At 48.4% G+C, this 18,745-nt stretch overlaps 1 protein-coding gene across 5 annotated transcripts in view; it reads right to left on the bottom strand.

Annotated features, from left to right (window-relative positions):
• CDK2AP1 (cyclin dependent kinase 2 associated protein 1) overlaps positions 1-18,745 on the bottom strand; it is a 24,788-nt gene extending 6,043 nt beyond the window's left edge. Inside the window, exon 1 of one of the 5 annotated variants that reach the window (XM_076352570.1) lies at positions 18,384-18,745. Coding sequence is in view for 3 of the 5 variants with exons in the window: in XM_076352566.1 (XP_076208681.1) it covers positions 8,610-8,817 (208 nt within the window). In the remaining 2 variants the exon portion in view is untranslated. Of the gene's footprint in view, positions 1-920; positions 1,011-6,137; positions 6,249-7,792; positions 7,977-8,609; positions 8,959-18,383 lie in introns of those variants that run through there. The other 4 variants (XM_076352566.1, XM_076352569.1, XM_076352567.1 and 1 more) reach the window with 4 other exon arrangements.

Genomic DNA, 18,745 nt, shown 5'->3' with positions numbered 1-18,745 from the left:
CTTCATTACAAGAAGAGAGTGTGTTCTTAATTTTAACTAGTTAACCAGATGTGAAAGCCTAAAAAAGGCAAACTGGGCTGGTCACTAGGTCACCTTAAAAAAAGCAAGGTTTCTCTTTGTCTTTAACTAAGCTGCTAAAATTTTATGGCATTACAATCTGCATTTCTGTTGCTAAGGTTTCACATGGAGCTAATTGTCACATTTTGCTAAAGCACAGTAAAAAACAGAAAAAACCTAAACAACACATCCATAGGGTGTACAGCACTGTGAAGGAACACCACAGTTGTCAGCTATTCTCTCAATTAGTTCTTCACATTACCAGCTCAAAATACATGCACAATTGTAAGATTTCTGTATGTACAACTCAGTCAATATTTCAAGTCCAGATGACTGAATTTCAACAGTTACCAAACATGACACAACAGCAAACCGCATCTTTCCTCCAAGGACTTCAAAATGCTTCAAAAACATTAATGAGCCCCTTGTGCTGCAAGGTAAGAAGGTTTAATTACCTCAATTAAGTAGAGAAAGACTTAAGCGATTTTTCCTCATGTACAATAAAACAAAAGACCCATCCTGCAAAGACTTGTTCCTGAACTGTTACTGCAAGCAATCACATACAAGACCTGGGAGCTCCAAACTGGTTCAGAATTAAGGAAAGGACTCCGATGTCCAGGCTCAGGAATCCTGCTCTACCCACTGAACAAACCTTAGCTGCAGCCCATGCAAAACAAAAAACAATTTATCGCCACCATATTGGTTAATGATAATATAGTACAGATAATTCAGTGATTGTTTCAGATTACATTGATTTAAGCAATGACACGTGCTTGGTCTGCACAAAATAACACAGCAGGGTATGTCTAGGTAAGAAAGAAAACCCTACGAGAAACGTGATGTGCCAAGAAAAAGGGGCTGACCAAAAAGTTTCACAGATGTGAAATCCAGCAACATACGGCGCTGCAGCGGACAGTAGTTGGTCTCAGCGTGGGAGCTCGAATCCAGCAGTGACTCAGTCAACACTGAATGACAAAAACAAACAAGAACTTTCAGTAGGCAACTCTGAGTAAGAACCTGCCACCGGAGTTGGAGCATGGCTCCTGATTTGAATTAGCAGTCAGATCAGTAGAGTGGCATCGCTTCGGCAGCCAGGGGTGCTGTATTGTCTACTGTACCCACGACATATGCAGAGCTGTGCTGCAGACACTAGAGGCCATTGCTGAGTACGGCATGCCCTGCCAAATGACAGATCGTGGTAACCATGGTGAGTTTACCCGTTTCTTTGCAGTCTGCATCAAAAATGTAATAAGACATAATGCCATGCGCCGACCACTTTATCAGCAGCAGCAGGCCCAGAGAACAAAGAAAAGGATTTGACTTGGCCATGGTACCAGCTTCCATACACCCATGTCAGAAGTTGTGCCAGTCAAACTCAGCCGGAGGGGGGGAAAAATGAAAAATCCTTGATTTCACCTCAATTTAAGATGATGCGATCATGAAAACGAAATTAATTGTGGGGGTATTAGTATCTCACAGGGTAACGGACCTTGAGGTTTTTGACCTATCACTTTGTATGTTAATTTCAAGGAGAAGCCCTGGGTCTTGGATGACTATTACTCAATTAACCCAAAATACATCTGCATGTCTGAACATCCTGTGTATCTCAGATTAAAAAAAAAAAAAAAATAAATCACTAGCTATTGCTATTATAGTTAGCAAGAAAAACTAGGCCAGGAATTCTCACAGTCAATACCTAGTCAAAAATCAGTGTGATGACTAGGTATTCACTAGAGAGAAAAAAAGGAGGGGGAATCTAAATTGAGGCTTGTTCTCTCACGTTAAAATGACAATGGAGACAAGACAGTTAAGAATTGACAGAATCAAAAAGGGAGTGTGCTTGGTACTGAATTTAAGTGACACCCTGTATCACATCCCAAATTGTCTTAGTGCTTTCTGCTGTTTAAAACCTAAATTAATATACACACTTTCCCCCCTCCACTTTCCTAATTAAATGTACACAAAACCTTTTATACACCCATTTATTCTTGTGCCAACAATGTCTTTTATTTCTGTATTCAAACAGAAGACTGCCAGAAGCATTCTTCCCCACAAAAATATAGTGATTTTCTTGTTAATCAATATTAATCTTTATTAATTGGGGGGGGGGAATGTCTAACAATACAGCAAACAGAAATGAGATTTTTGTGTCAAAATCTCTTCCTTCCAGCAGTCTCTCTGAGCCCAAATTAACACCCTGGGAGACAAAGGATCTAGAATCAATCTTTGTTTGCCTAAACTCCCACTGACCAGGACTCTTCCCATTAATTTCTGATAGGTTTGTAGGGATCCCTTCAGCTCCTTTGCTACTGTCTCCAAGCCTGAGCAATGATGCCAATTTGCTGATCTAAGTTTTAATTCTTAATTCTACTGCTGCTGCTTGCTGGAAAAATAACTGGGAAGGCAGCTTACTGCGCACCCTGCAAGGAAGCAGTGGGAGCAGGAACACTGGAGTACACTCACCTGATCCACTCCCAGCAGATGCCATGGCATCTACACAGCTCAACTGCCACCCTGTTTTACTCTCACAAACAGCAAAGTAAAATCAGGAATACTTACTGAACTCACCGAGTTACTCATGTAGAACTGACTTAGAGAAGCCAACCCCATTGGATATGTGTTTCTCTACTACCCTGTACTTTGTAAGGTCCTGTAAAACTGCATAGGCAAACTCCTGCCATTTTACAAACTCTTTCTACACATTAACATGACAGCATATAAGAAGAGATCTGTAGCCTGGAGTTTATCCAAGGTACACGGTATAGTCTGTAGAATCTCACTGCTTCTACCTCTATTTCACAGTCTCTTCAAGCTGAGGCTGCTTGCAACATAAAGGCTGTTGCCATTTATGTGGCTAGCAGTCATCACCTCTTTATATAGAGCCCAGTGCTGGAGGTTACCGCCTCTGCCACACAACTGGAGGACATTCCTCATCTGCTTCAGACAACGGCAGTTTGATTCTCGATGGTATGCGGTACAAGACAACCAGGATGGAATATTTTAACTGAGAGGATATAAATTCTTCTGTCCTCAACTGGACAACTTTGCAAGAAAACACATGAGAAATGTTCACGTAAGCTGCTCTGCCAATGTACATTGTGAGGCATCTTCAAGCACAAGGGGAGCGGCAACATCTTCAACCAGCACAGCCATTTCTGCAGCGAGTATCTGAACACAGCCTGAATTACAGTTGCAGTGTTTTGGCTGACTACAAGAATACTTGATTCCTTAGCCCTCTGCGCACGTTGGTTTAAGTTCAACAAGAACTCCTTGGCATCCATGGGACACCACATGCATGTCTACACAAGTAGATCTACTGCATAGCCAAGCCACACACTGAACTCTACAGGAGTTGCCAACCCAGAGCGAAAACAGACAGCCCCCATTTCCCCCAGACTTCCAATAATTTTTTTTAATTTAAAATAATGGACCCTGTTCTCATTTGCACAAAACATTCCTTATAGCACTGGCTGTGGAAGTTGCATTTTCACCCACTATTTCCCCCTTAAACAGCCCTTGTGGTAGAAACAGACCTTTCTTTGAATAAAACTATCTCCTTTTAAAAAAATCCAGTGTGCACACACATAAATATGTTCTCAAGAACTAGGACATTCTTTATCGTAACAGCCAGAGGCCTTGCTCTTTTGATCTGTCACACTCTGGGCCTTTCCTCCAGTACACTCATTCTATTTAATCTTTCCATGTGGATAATGGTCATGTTTTATGTCTCCTCTTCCTACACCCCCCCTTTTTTTTTAATCAGAAAAACAAAACACAGTCACTTGGACTCCCCACCATTCTTCTTTTCTAGCTTAAGACACAGGATATTTCTACACTAGCAAGTTATTTGGCACAACAGGAAAGGATCAAAAGATGAAAGCATGTGGTACATGTACACCACATGTAGTTGGGGTGAGTGGGTACGACTTTAGATTTTAGTCTGGTCCCCCAGACTATGTGTCTGTATCGTGGGTATGGTTCAAAGCTGTCCAATCTTTGGTTTGGACCCCTGTGTTCCCATTAAGGGATGGAGCATCAGTGTTGCACAACTGGAGCAGAGCTTCTGGTTTACTTTTATCCAAAAAGAATAAAGTTAGCATGAACCAAACCCACTCTGCAACTCAACCAACATGTGATGGGTGGGGATGATGAGGAGATTTGCTGATTGTGAAAACCATACCATTGCTCTGAAGCTAAATACTCAGGTAGACAAAGCCAAAAATGCCAGTTTTCTAAATGTCCAAACAAGTCCACTTGAAAATTGCTAATTCTGAAACATGTTTAGCGTGCTTCTTTTCAGATCATTTTTAACTTCACATGGACTTCAAGAGATCAGGGAACCAGCAAATTTCAGTTTGAATCGGAGGGGGGAGTGTATTTCCTAGAAATTATCCCCTCTGCTAAGGCATGAACACTTTGCTCTCTGCTCTGCCTACAAAAAGTAGTCTTTCCAGTACTCCCACTCCAAAAACAACTTCTCAATATGGACAACAATATCAAACATCAGCTGTCTCTGTAAAGGGCGACAAGCAAGCCATTTGCTCATGCAAGTCTGCACTGCAGGCTTAATAATATAAGGAATGGCCTAGTGTGCTTGGTATCATTTCTCAGGACTGAATGAAATCAGTCTCTCCAGTTGCAAGCTACAGCCCCAGTTAGGGATATTATTTTCATTTCACCTCTCAGTGAGAATTTGCACTTTTCGCCAAGAAACTTCTGGTCGCTGTGAGGTGCGCCAGGTGCACCGACAGCTCTGTTGGTCCTCAGCTACAGCAGTACCTGTTGGACAGGTCACCACTTGTTCATGTGGAGCCAAGACGCAGCTCCTTCCCTTGTCACAGTCTGCTGGAATTTGTTTTTCCAGATCCTACATACAACAGTTTTTAAGCTTTTTTACAGGAACAGGGTTTTGTCTTGAAACCTGACATTTCTGCAAGAATTAGAATAAAACCACAGGAAAATCCCAAGCTGTTTCTGCTGGCTTCTGTATCTTAAAACTACTTTTCTCTGACCTGTGCATACTCTGAACAAAATAGGAATGCTGAATATCCACAGAGCCAGAAAACACATGGTAACAAGGGGAAAGACAAACTACAGACCAGTTCACAGCTGGTGTAAATTTCTCTGGTTCCACTGAAGTTAATGGAGATGCTCTACTTCACCTCAGCTCAGCAGCTGGCCCTCTTACAGAGAAGTAGAATTAAACAATATGAAACACAAGACAGACGAGGAGGAAACTACTTTGCAGGATTCAGTATGATAAGCAAGAGAATACAAACAAATCAAAACACGGCTGTTAAAAAGGGTAACAGAGGTTCCCCTGGGACACTGCAGGGTCAGGTGAGGCTGGGAAGGTAGAACCACAGCACCGCAGGTCCCTAACAGAGCGCCTTTTTACCGCCCAGACAGAGAAGGTGCTTGTGCAGGAGATTAAATAGGGTTCCCCAAGCACAGTTTGGAACTGACAGCCTGGGGTGCTACACACAGGGGCCCAATTCCCAGAGCACGGGCCCTCCAGGAAGGTGACTGATAATTCAGACAAAACACTGCAAGCCTGGTTGCAGACACCCTGGGCCAAGTGTCACCACGGACCTGGGCAATGGGGAAGAGGAATAGGCACCAAATTCTGCTGTAACAACACATCCTTCTTCCCTCAGCCTGGTGTAAGGCAGAGGAGTCAGCACCCGGATGCTTCCAGCATCCTGAGTCACTTGTGGAACAGCTGCATTTTCCTCACCCGCAGTCATCCCCTGATCTGCCGACAACCCACGGAGGCTTCCTCCCCGTATTTCCTCCCCCCCAAACAGCTCCTCTCCTTCAGGACTTCAGTCCAGTTTTTGAGTCCCCAACATGCTCCCGTGCAAGAACAGAGCACAGTCACCCACCAACCACAACTGCTCCATCTCACTGATCCACTTACTGAGCACAGTTTAAACATGATTTTGCAGAGTGGCAACTCTCAGCCTAAACTTGAAAGGAGTTAGCTCTGCAGCAAGGACGCAGCTCCAAGAGCTGAGTCGACGCTGCCTTTCCAAATACTCCTGCACCAGAAGCCCTGCACTGCAGGGAAGCAGCATTACCTCCCAGAGGAAAATCCCTGTGAGATCCACAGCTGGCCAGAGCCCTCCGTCGGCCGAGACCAAAATATTCAGCATTCATACAGAGAGGCTTCTGCAGGGCTGATTTCAGGCCAAAAGGGACAGATTTCCTGTTTTCCTCTCCTCTGCAGGACGGGGCGGGGGGAGTCCTTCACCCCAGGTTTGGAAGCAAAACTAGGATTTCTACTCCTGGCTGAGGGGCATTTAATTTAAGCACAATAGAGAAGCAATCTCCTTCAACTCAGAATTAAGCTCCAGAAAGGAGGGGGACATTTGCAGTCATATCACTCTGAACGCGATATGTGCAACTGCAAGGACTGCTTTGTCTAACTCCCTTGGCCTTAGGCCACGGTGCTGGCAATACCACTAGCTAGAGGAAGAGCTGGTGCGTGAGGATAATGGCAGAAGACAGGGAGGGAAGAGAGAGCCCATTTTGGATTCAGAGGAGGACGTTCTTTCATTGAAAAGATTCTGGGGGTGTTGAGGATGATCCGAACTCAGAAGAGAGGACAACTTAGACAGGAATAGTTCCAGCATGACAGCAAACTGCTGCTAACTTGCCATTATGAGGAAAAAAGGAGCGGGGAGGAGGGAAGGGAAAGATAAAACTGCATGAAAGAATCTAAAACCCTGATCGCAGCCAGAGCGTTAGAAAGCACACAGACACGGCAGCAAGAGGACTGGAGACAGAAACTTCACCACTCAGCTCACATTGTGAGCGGCATGTCTGACCCGGGATTTTGCAGTCCTCACTCGCCGAGCAGCCAGACTCGGATCCCCCCCATAGCATGACCTAATCCCCACCCCTCACCCACCATCGCAAAATACCACCTTTGTTTTCCCTGCAATTTTACGGCTGTTCCGGAGAGCAAGGCACAGGTTCTCATGGGAGCCGACAGCAGAACAGTTTCCCTTGCTAGGCTTTGTTTTGTTTCTTTTTTCCTCCGGTGACACTTCTGCTTTTTGTCAAAAAATCCTTAGCACAGCCCCTGCTTCCTGACCCCTTTGCAGAGCAGCACTCGGGCCCACGGTGCTCCCCACACACGACCCAGGCACACCGAGCCTTTACACGCTCGCAGCCCCACCGAGCTCAGCTCCACACAGGATCAAAGTGACTGAGGCACAGGGACCTCGGTTCATCCACCAGCTGGTGACGATTCCTTGCAGTAAAATAAGATTGCCGCTCTCTTGGTAGCTAGAATAGAGGTGCATCTTGTTGATCCCTTTCGTTCATCAATCTCCCAGGACTACAACCACAAACGGCGCTGTAAAAATCGCCGAGGCAGATTTCCCTCCCTCCTAAACCCAACTGCAAAACTTTCCCTTCTCAAAAAAAAAAAAAAAAAAAAAAAAATCAGCCTGATTTCTGGCTGCGGATGGTCTGATGCCAGCCCTGCAGGCTGGGGCTGCAGGGAAGGGAGACGGGTATATTATTTTTTTAAGTCAGAACCAACTTCTCCATTTTGGTTCTGTTTAATACTAGCCGACGCGCACAGATTAGCGAGATCCCCTCCAAATATCCCACAGCGAAGCAATTGCTGCTGCGGCTTTGTTCAGACTGCACCGATTTACACACTCTCCCCGCGACAGAGACCCACTTTCACAGCAAACACCTCAGCACAAGAAAAAACACTCGCCTGCTGTTACCTTCGGAAATCGGGGTGGAAAAAAAAAGGGGGGGGAATGTAATTAAAAAAAAAAAGTTAATGCCATCAAGGAAACTTTTTAAGAGAGGAAAGTTGGAAAGACTCCTGTACAGATCCAAGGAAGAGGAATAATTTTTAAAAAGGGCTTTTGTAAGAAATAAAGAGCAACTGCTGCCTCCCCCTTCCAAAAATCTCGAGCGAGCAGAGGGTGCTCGTCCGCCCGGGCTGCTCCGCGAAGCCGGGAGACTCTGAGGGGGGGAGCGGGGACCGAGGCCCCCCTGAAGCGCTGGCGGCCCTCCCGGCGGCGGAGGGTAGGGGGCCGGGGTCCCCGGCGGCCCCTCCGCCTGAGGAGAGCGGCCCGGGGCGGCCCCTCCGCCTGAGGAGAGCGGCTCGGCGGCCGCGCGCGTGAGGCGAGGCGCGGCGCGAGCGGCACTTGCGGCGTCCCGCCAGCAGCGGTCCTCGCTGAGGCGCCGGCGGAATATTCCTGATCCAGATCAATCAGCCGCCCCGGGGAGCCGAGCATGGAGGAAACCCGGCGGTCGGAGCCCCGGAGCGGCGGCGGCGGCGCGGGGCCGGCCCGGCGGGCGCGGCGTCTCCGCGGAGGGGCGGCGCGGTGCGGGCTAACGGCGCCGGCCGGCGGGCGGGCGCTGGTAATGGCGGCGCGGAGCCGGCGCAGAGCCGCTGCCCCGCCATACCGGACTGGGCAAAAACTCGAGTCCGGGGCTTCCCCCCCAGGTGCCGGTGCGGCACCGCGGCGCCCCGCCGCACGCCTCCCAAACTTGCCACCCAGTTGCCGCCGCGGACTTACCCGGGTTGAGGGGAGTCCCGGGGATGTGGGCGTTCAAGTTGGGCTTGTAAGACATTCCCAGAGACATGGCCAGCGGGAGGAGGAGAAGCGTCCTGAAATTCAGTGAAGCGTCTCCGTGTCTCCCAGACACTTTGGGTTGTTTACAGCAGTAGCAGCACCGGCAAATATGGCCGTCAGTTATATTGACACCCACAATGCAATATATCATCCATACATCATGAGGAGACGCGGATCCAAAAACTTTGGGGGAGACGAGGCAGCCACCCGCCGCGGCGGCCCGGCGCCCCGCGCACCTCGGCGCGGAGGGGGCGCGGAGGGGGTGCGGCGGCAGGGGGTGCCGCGGCCATCCCCTCACAGACAATGGAGCTCCCCTCAGGGACGCCGCCGTGAGAGGAGCCGGGCGGGGAGGGGAGGGCGGGCAGGCGGGGAGCCCGGCGACGGCGGGGGGGGTGGGGGGTGTTTTAATTAACTTCGGAAAGTTTTGGCACAACTTCGCATTTAAATCGGCTCTGCCTGCGCCGTGCGGCGGGGGGGCCGCGGCCAACAGCCCCTGTCAGAGGAGAAAGGCTGACGCGTCCTTCAGGGTGGCCCAAGTGTCGCTGCCTTCCTGCCTCCCCCCCCTCACCTCAAATCAGGCATTCACCTCTGATTTATTCCCTGCCTCCCCCCGCTAATTTCTATGGAAAATACCTGTTGATAATTTTAGAATAAAAGATTTTTTTTTTTCCCCCCAGATGCCGCCAAGGAAAAATCTGCCTTTCCTTTTTTTTTTCCCTTTTCTTTCAAATCACTATTTCTCTCCACTTGAAGGCTGAAGGTTAGTGTAGATTGCAGCTTCTGAGGGATTAAAAAATAAACACGAATCTCGTTGATAATTTACTCATTTTCTGCTTGCAAGCAGTAGTAAAATGTCCCCACAAAAAAAAAAACCTAAATTTGCAGGTTAAATTATGAAGCTTTCCAGCCTGCATCTGCCACTTCAGAACTCATCCTTTCTACTGCAAGATACTCAGGTTTGCTCCTTCTGTCAATTAATCTCAAACACACCCCTACAATCGTTAAATTACTCCAGATTTATACCAATGTAACTGCTTGGGACCTGGACAACCTCTCCTTCGGTTCACACCTCAGCCTGAGACCCACAAGATAAGACCCACGTGTATATCTTACCAGAAGCCACTCTGAGATCGGTGAGGTAGTTGGTAGTTTTATTGCACGTGCTAATTAACATCTATCCAAGGCAATATACTGCTCTTAATGCTGGTGACAGCAAACACAGAGAGCCTGATCCTGCTCCTTGGAAGTCAGGGGCAAATTCCTTTTAAGTGACACTGATTTAGGCCCATAGTACCTCTCACTGTGGACTGCTCTGCAGAGAGAGGCAGGTAGTATCTCCATTGCAGAGACATGGAAATAGTCACGGAGCAATTAGATGATTTCCTCAGCATAAAGGAGAGTTGAGGCAGAGTGGGCAAAGCGAGCCAGCCTTTGAACCCCCCCAGCTCACGCCCTAGCGACTGCATACTGCATGAAAGAAACATCTAAAAATTACAACTGGTAGCAGGTGAAATACGTGATCTTGTTACGGTCTTGTATTTTATCTCCAGTTGAAGTGCATGACTTCAGCTATCGTGGCGAAGCCCAGAGTGGCGCAGACTATCCTTACAACAAGTGATCCACGCTCCGGTCTGTTAGAGAGTGGACCTGAGAGCCCCAGGCATAGAATTACATGCTCACTGACAGTATTTTCACACTGGTGCTTGAAGCTTTGAGTCCTGAAAGATTGCACTGGTAAACCCACACATCCAGCACTGTGTGAGTGAGAGTTTTGCATCCATAAAGTTTCACTTCCAGATTTGTAAATAACTGCCTTTCTGTTGATTCCTGGAAGGCCAGCGAAGTCCTGCAGGCGAGGGGCATGCTGCTCTGGGATTTTCCATTGCTGTGCAGTTGTTTACAGTCACACCAAGTGAGTGCGAAATGGGAGTGTTCCGAGCTTGCCGTGTTTTTCACGGCTTTACACCAACTCTACAAAACTGTGCTCGGAGCAACACTGTGAAGAAAGATCCCCTGTGTTTTGCTTGGATTTCATAATGACCGCTTCAAAATATACAATATTCCAGGAGGGAGGGGGGGATAAGGAAACAATCCTGTAAAGATTATCCTTTCTTCAGCACAAGACACTGCTAGCTTTGGAGCAAACTGGGAGGGTCAGGCTTGATGAGATGGTCAGGCTTGTAGGGCCAGATTATTTGTCCTGTAAGTGGGAACCCAGCAGTACCACATCTCAGTATTTTACATCTGCTCTGCAGTTCTCTGGGCACAGGTAGCAGTGGTGGCACAAGACACAAGACGCTGGTAAATGACAACCTTACTGCTTGGCCTCAGACACTACGTGAGCTTCAGCTGACTTTACTAGCTGCCTTTTGTTTTTTTGCAGGCACCGCTGAAGTTGGCTTAGGTAGGAAGTACCAGCAAGGTCTTCCTATCTGCCATGTGCTCTGTGGATACACTTCAGTTGTTTTGAACCAGGTGTGGCCACAAGAATAAAACCACCATCGTGCTTGGGCCCTGGGCTGACTGTTTAGCAGGGTGACCACAGATTCGAGCTCCCTCAGAGGCGCTGCCTGCAGTTTAAACTTGTTTTATGTCACGAGCATGGCTCGCACCGCTGAGTTGTGTTCTGTGTATGCAAACCCTGCATTGAGTGCAACAACTACAGTTCCAGCAGCGTGCACGCTCCAGGCTGTTTGCAGCAAGCCGCAGGTCCCTGCTCTGCAGACTGATGGCACAGTCTTGTTTACTGACAGCAAAAGCAGCTCTTAATCACCAAGTGGCCAAGTCATAGAGCAGGAAATCCAGCAGAGCCTTTTATCACACGTGACATTTTCAAGCCTTCTCCACACTAAAAGGTAACTTGAAAATAAATGTGACACTAAAAGGTAACTTGAAAATAAATGTGTGTGCTTATGTTTTTCAGCAAGGGAGGATGGACAGTAAGAGGTGCCTGTCTCTTCAGTGATCTGCAAGCGCAGATGATATATTTTCCAGGTATGGCTACCTCTTCTCAGTTGTGTAAGATCTGCAACATTCACCCTGTCCCCCTCCTCTTTTTCTTTTCTTTGTATTTTCTCTGTTCACTCTCCTGGTTTGACTTTCTCACCTCTGCTCCTCCCAAACCACTGGGAATACTCATCAGCCAGTGTTTCCACAGAGTAAGCCTTCCAGCCCCTGCTTAGCCAAGCTCTGACTGATCTCAAGAAGGTTTTCCCTTCCCAAAGCTCTGCGAGGTTGGATGCCATACCCCTCCGGCGAGGGTGTAAGGAATACACATGCAAAGTGTGATGTTGGAAGGTGCTGGCAGCTGGTTGTCAGGACGGCTCTCCGTGCTTTAAGACAAACTTGTTTGTCCCCTTTTATCTGGAAATAAAGCTAAATAGCCATCGGCGTCTGCAGAGCTATGCTGTACGCTCTTGGAGACCTGCAAACGGAGAGCACAAACTAGGCTTGTTTCTTAGAATCTTGGATTAAATCAACAATGAGAAGAATTAAAGATGGCACAGCAAAACCCTGGTTTTTCCTAGCATGTCTTTGACGTGTAAAATGTTACACGTGCACATTAATGTCAATGTAATTAATTGTTGTCAGGTTTAATGAACTGAGTGACTTGGGGATGTTCTAACTGTCCTTTACCCACCACAGAGCCCCGTGTAGCAGCCAGGGGAAAGAGATGGGAAGTTTGTTTCCTTTTCTGGAGGGAGTTTGTATTCAAATACTTATCCCCACATTTCTAGGGATCCAGCATCATACATAAAATAATCATAGATGCACCCACTACAAGTTTCTGAGCACTAATGTAATTTCCAAACTCCAAGCACTAATTTAGTCTCCAAACTGCTCTCCTGTGCTAAAACTAAGATGATCATCCAAAATGAAGTGAAAAGTCTCTGATAGGCCTAGGCTGAAAATGAAGCTTTTTAAGTCTTGAATGAAGGCAGGCTTAACCTCTTTGAAGAGCACAAGTGGTAGATGCAAGTGACTGTTAGCTCTATCAAAAAACATTTTAAAAGATACTTCACAGAGCCGAGTACCTTTCTTACTGGGATCATAATGAGCCAGCACCTCCTGGTGCAGAACACCTCCTTCCCCAGGCCCTGCTCCAGGGACACCTCACATGCTCCTGGGGCTGTCTGGGACACTGGCACAGAGGGAAAATTGTGCATTTTATCCTTTTTGGCTCCATTGTTGCTTCCTTCTTATTGCCTTGCTACAGCTCCTTACATTCCTGTCTCTGTTCCCTACAACTGCTTCCTGCTGATGGTACAAGGTTTCCCTCCTGTTCTTTTTGTTCCCGAGATAAAGCTGACGGCCCTTGGTGTCCCTCCACTGCCATCTGCTTTTTGGCTGATGTTTGCTGCTTACTGCCCCATCCTCACCAAAATGCACGAGAAGCACCCAATCCTGAATAGAAATACAGATTGCCCAGCTTTACCCTGTTGCCTTTTCTTCTCACACATCAGAATTCCTCTGGAAGCTCTGGACTGCTCCCCCCCCGGTGGGAAACAGCCCTCTGAGACCCTCTGCAAGGGGGGCTGCGATAGAGTGCCGAAGCCAAAAGTGCTGCGGCAGCAGCCATGAGCCAGGCCCCAGGAAATCCTCTCCCAGCGCCTGGCCCACGTCAGCAGACAGGCTTGCAACAATTTTGGATCGAAGTTTGGATGCCTATTCCGGACAGGCTCTCCCCTTAAATTCTCCCGGACAAACTTTTTCCCAGCCTAGCCCTGCTCCCCACTTTCAGATGGTTCCTCCCAGGCCAGATGCCGTATTATCTGGAGCAACTTTCCCTCCCAGCCTTGTTTTCCTCCTACTCCTGAGTCCTTTGTCTGGCTGCCAAGTGGAACAGCCCTGCCAGGCAGACAGCTGCTCAGCATCGCCGCGCGGGTGCTGCCCTATGGGCTGAGGAGCCGATTCCAGGCTCGTTCCATCTTTGAGGGGGACGTTCTGCCTTAGAGATGGCGTGTACCAGAAGGAGAAAAAGCAAATAGCACCTGTGAAGCTGTCGGAAGAGACTGGCAATGTTTACAATAAAGAGGCCTTAACGCTACCCTGGCTTTACCTTCGAGATAGCATAAATAGCAAGCCTGCTCTCTCCTGCTCTGGCTGGAGGTCTCCCTGGAGGACCACAGAGCAGGAATGAGAAGTTTCCAAGCCCTCAGCCACAAAAGCACAGGCCTGGAATCTCTCTAATGAGAGTTTTCCTCTTTGCAGTTTGCCAGGCAAACAAGCACCAGGCACCAATATCAAAACCAGCCCAGATTCCAATGAAAACCAGCAAAGAAAATAAGAGCAGAAAGGAAACAGCTTCGTTTTGCTTGTTAAGAATTGGCAAATAAAGCTACTGAGCACCCCTCAGCCAGCAGGAGAGGTCTCCCTGCCCTGCCGAGCACAGGGTGAAGCCAGGCGGGCTGCCCGGCCGGGGGCTCCTCCTTCCTTGCTGTTGCTTGCAGGGACGGGTTATCACGTTAGCCCCACGTTACAGGGCTTCCCTGCATCGTCTTTCCAGACAAACGAGCGCTCCACCCCACCCAATTCCTTCAGTTTGCCTAGAAGGACTCTCCCTTCTTGCCCTGCGGGCTGGACTCTGGTTACCCTCCCACTCCTGAGCCCTTGAAGGCTGTGCCAAGGAGGGCGGCCCAGCCCAGGGCGCAGTGAGCTGGCACCGCAGAGCCCTGCCTCTGCCTCCCGCCCCATGCGGCTGTGGGCCCGGGGCAGGCAATACCCCACCCTTTGGCTGGGGCAGAGGAGACTTGGAGACTTTCTTTCATCCCAGCCCTGTCTGGGAAAGCTCTTGAACCTGCCCTGCGTCCAGGAGCTGAGGAATCCACAGCAAAGCTGAGTGCTGGCTCGCCTGAAGTGCTTCCCGTAAGCAGGCTGGTGTCAAACACCCAAATGCCCTAATCAAATTGTGCCCATGTGAAATAAGTGTCCACGTGACACCTGCGATGGCTGCAGAATCTAATTACCTTTTGGAGGGACACATTGGGGTTAAGCTTCACAGAAAACCTTCCAAGTGCAAACTACGTGTCACCAGACCGGTGACATATTCCTGAAACAAATAATCAAGAGGCACAAAACACCTCTGTCCCTCATGGCCTCATTGCGACACCAACTGTAAAGCCTGATGGGAGCATCCCTGTTTGTTTTGTTACTGGTCATTTGAGCAAAGGAAGTGGAGGAGAGAGTGGAAGCAAAGCCCAGGGCTGGAAAATGGAAATGACTGTGAGGAAAGGAATGTGGAGCTTCACAACAACTGGGAGGGGGGAGAAGAGCAGAGAGCAGAGAGAAGGGGGGGAGCAGGAAGACCAGGGGACAAATCGCAGTGACACAACAGCACAGTCTCGCAGAGTGCAGTGCATGGCACGGGCAGCTCCTCGGTGGTCTCCGGTCGGGCGCCGTACGGCCCCTGGCTGACACTGCTGGGCACGGCACTGCCTTCCCCTGCCCAGGCCAGAGCCTCAGACACAGCTTTTGCCAGGATGAGTTTAACACATCTGCTGAGTTCCTGCCCCAAGACACCCCTTGATGCCGAAGCGAGAGCCCTGAAGACATCTCTTGCTAAGCTGGTGCCTGCGTACAAGGATCGCTGGTGTAAAAGCCTCTATGCCCAGCTCAGTGAGTGCGTGGGTGGGGAGTCTTGCAGTGCCGATTAGTTGGATTTCACTCTCCCAGACGAGGCAGTGGGATGGGGTGATGCCCACAGCGTTAGAGCTTGGAAATGCTAAGTATTTTTAGGCAGCCAAATAATCAAACTCTGCTTAAACGTCTACCTGAAGAGTGACAGCAGCAGCCCTGTAATACCGCCTGATACTGCCTATGAACCCCTTTTTCTCCCCCTACAAAAGCAAAGAGAGGAGGCCGTGGGGTCCCCCCAAGCCTCCCTGCAGCAGACACGCTGTGGGTCTTCCCCGCAGAGCTACTGGCCAGCCAGCCGCCCCGGCGGACGCTGCAGCCTGGCAGCCGCCACGCCGACCCCGTTGGGGGCTCTACGAGTGCGGACAGAAAGGGAGGGACAATCCCGGATGCGAAGGATTTACAGCCCTGGCAGACAATCGTCACAGGAGATAGCGTCGTCTGTAATTTAAATAGTGCAGTCTGAGGCCGAGACTTGCCAGCGATCGAACACAGCGCGGCTGAGGCAGGAGCCAAAGCTAGAGCCCCCAGGGCCCTGAAGCATAGTCCACCTGCCCAAAAGGGCTTTCGGGAGGGCAGGCCAGACTGTGGCATCCTCCCCTCCCCAGGAGCACGCGGGCCGGGGACATGCTTTTCCCTTGCCAGGGAAGGGAAGAGACACCACTGTTTCGCTTGAGTCCACCCTGGGAAGCAGCAAAGGGCCAGTGGGACGCACGTGGCTCAGCAGGCACCTTGCAGCCCCAAAACCTGAGCTGGGGATGGGAAAATTGGGGGGCCCCTCACAAAAGCAGGCAGGAGCTGTCGCCAGGCAAGTCCCAATCCTGAGCGCTGCCTGCACGAAGCAGCACCGCCTGCTCCCAAAGCCCAGTTCTCCTGCACGGAGAGGGTAACGCTGGGGATGGTTTGCAGAGACCAGCTGCAGGCTCAGATCTTCACTGTTTCATCGCTCACATCTACGTTTTTATTCACTCCAAGTAACTTCAGGGGAGATCTTACCCCGGAGTAATTAAATCCCTTGCACCCTGGTTTATGATTTAACTTAGTCACTCTGGCTAAGCTGATACAGATCTCTGTTTCGTGCCCTGCAATTCATTGTATATTTAGCAGGCACAGTCAGTTCTTCCAGCTTATAAATGTGGAAGGAAGGAACGTATAAGCCAGACCTGGACTTCCAAAGGTAGAAGCCGTCAGCTCACGAGCTGCCTCCCTGGCACTTTTAAGGTGCATTATTTACATACTGGAAAAAAGCCAACCAAACCCTCTCTTAAGACTTTTCTCCCTTACTTACAGAACAAAGCCTACCGCTTTATGAAAATGAATAATTCAATTCTGAGGTTTGGGCATCTTCATTTATTGCTGAGAACTTGGCATCATCACCTTTCCAAGATTTGGGGAAAGTGAGAACAAAAGTCACTGTAAAATGATTCACAAAAATAAGATTACATTAGCCTGTTTATCCCAAACTAGCTCTTTGGACAAAGGAAAGATACTTGCATGCTATGCGTAGAATACGAAGTCGATACCTTCCAGTCTTGACACGGTTTTTATAAACTCTCCTCCCTTTTTTAAGATCATTACAGTCAGCATTCAAAGAATGTCGTGAATCTGCTCTTAACTACCAATAAAGCCAGTTTAATTACCCAGTGAAATTAACCAGGTTAAGCGCCGGGTATTTAAATGGATTGAAAGATGTTTGGATTATTACAACATGACTTCTACTAGGAAGGATCCTAAAATGGAGCGACAGCAAATGTTTAATGTATGCAGAAGTATTGCTGAAAGGCGCTCCAGTATAAACAACCTATGTGGCGAAGGTCCACAACAGAAAATTAAAAGGGAAAAAAAAAAAACCCCAAAGTAGTAGTCCGTTTAATTTATTTAACATTTTTTTGCCAAAAAAAAAAAAGGGAACTCAATACAGAATTCATCGTGTTCCACAGTTTGTAATTTTTGTGAGTATAAATCTTTCTAAACATCGCTGTAATATTTTATTGCCGGGCACTCGAAGTTCTGCCGCTTTGTGTGAGAACAGTTGGCGTGCACGGGTATTGTCTGCTCACATGGAGAGCGCAGGGACACGCAGCGCAACACCGCGCTGGAGGAGGAAGTCTTTAAGGTTGGCAAAGGTTTCCAATTAGGGCAGGCAATAAAAAGCACACATACAATTCATCTTAAACGTTACGCATCTTTGGAATTCCGTCACGTTGGACTACTAAAGGTGTAGACCGGAGAAGTACTAATAGCGAAGTCCTACTTTAAAAAAATAGCGTATCCTTTACGCAGATGTAGTCTCACCGCAAAAGTTATTGCAGGGGTGTGGTACGGCCCCGCCACAGGATTGCTGGAAGGTGCCGAGGCAGTGAACACCCACCTCAAATAAAATTCAGTGGGCCGTGGGACTCCGCGTCAACGACTGAAAAATAAATCAAATGACTTGGCAAATAAAAATGCCATTATGCGCCTGCAACGAATCTGGCATTTGACTGGTTACCCCCTCCAAACCTGAAGGTAGATACGCAAGTACGTGTGTAATCAGGAATGTCTCTTTATCCTTCCCAGTGCAAATCAAGCGTAGGAAAACTGCTCTCCCACAGGTGACCTGTCTCATTAAAGTTACGTCCTAAGCGCAACTAAGTTCAGAAACACTCACCAAACTTAGTTCTTGCAAAATAAAACTTAATGCGTGTCGATTCAGGTATTTAAGCACCGCAGGACTTTTATAAACGAAACACGTTGCTTAAATCCGAACGTATTTCTGTATTGGTTAAGCTGCCTGCTGAAGTGCGCCAGATCCACTACTTTCAGTCTGTCCTCTCAGCACAGACGTCTTTCTTCCGGCAAGAGCCGTCAGCATCCTTCACACGTGTGACCTGCAGTGCTACAAAAAACCCGCGGTGCGGGTTCACGACACAGCGGGCGAAAAATTCCTTCTACGAGTTTTGGCCTCAGCTTAAACCTGCCCAGTTCCTACTATTGAATCTTATTTCTGCCTGAAACTTTGTCCACTCAGAAATTATTTTGGACCAATTAAGAAACAGTGAAGCACATCAAAATCAAGTCAGTTCTCGCTAGGTTTTTACTTACCGCTCTTTAGCAGAAGCTTTTAGAGGCAATCTGCCCTCAGCTGTTGTAGTTGTGGCTGAGAAACACTGGTATTTCCAGTCTTTTCTTCCCTCCTTCATGTTTTTCTCCTTAAAAAGAGAGTTGCTGCTTTTCAAACTCAGTATACAACCTAAGCAGCGAATGAGGCCAACGCTGCGCTCAGCCGAAGCGTCAGCCCTCGAGGTTTCCCATGTCTCGTTCTGCACTCAGGCATGTTTGCGGTTGCGTTACTTTATTGCTTCTGCCAACTTTGTCAGAGTCTGTGACACGGAACCATACGCTGCAGCTGCCAGTACATGACAAAAACGCCTCCGTTAGTTCTCCACATTCGTTGTTAAACTTGT

This window comes from Aptenodytes patagonicus, chromosome 15, assembly GCF_965638725.1.
Source record: "Aptenodytes patagonicus chromosome 15, bAptPat1.pri.cur, whole genome shotgun sequence".
NCBI classification, from domain to species: Eukaryota; Metazoa; Chordata; class Aves; order Sphenisciformes; family Spheniscidae; genus Aptenodytes; species Aptenodytes patagonicus.
Note: the sequence above shows the minus strand (reverse complement) of the source record. Positions and strands in the feature narration are given on the sequence as shown.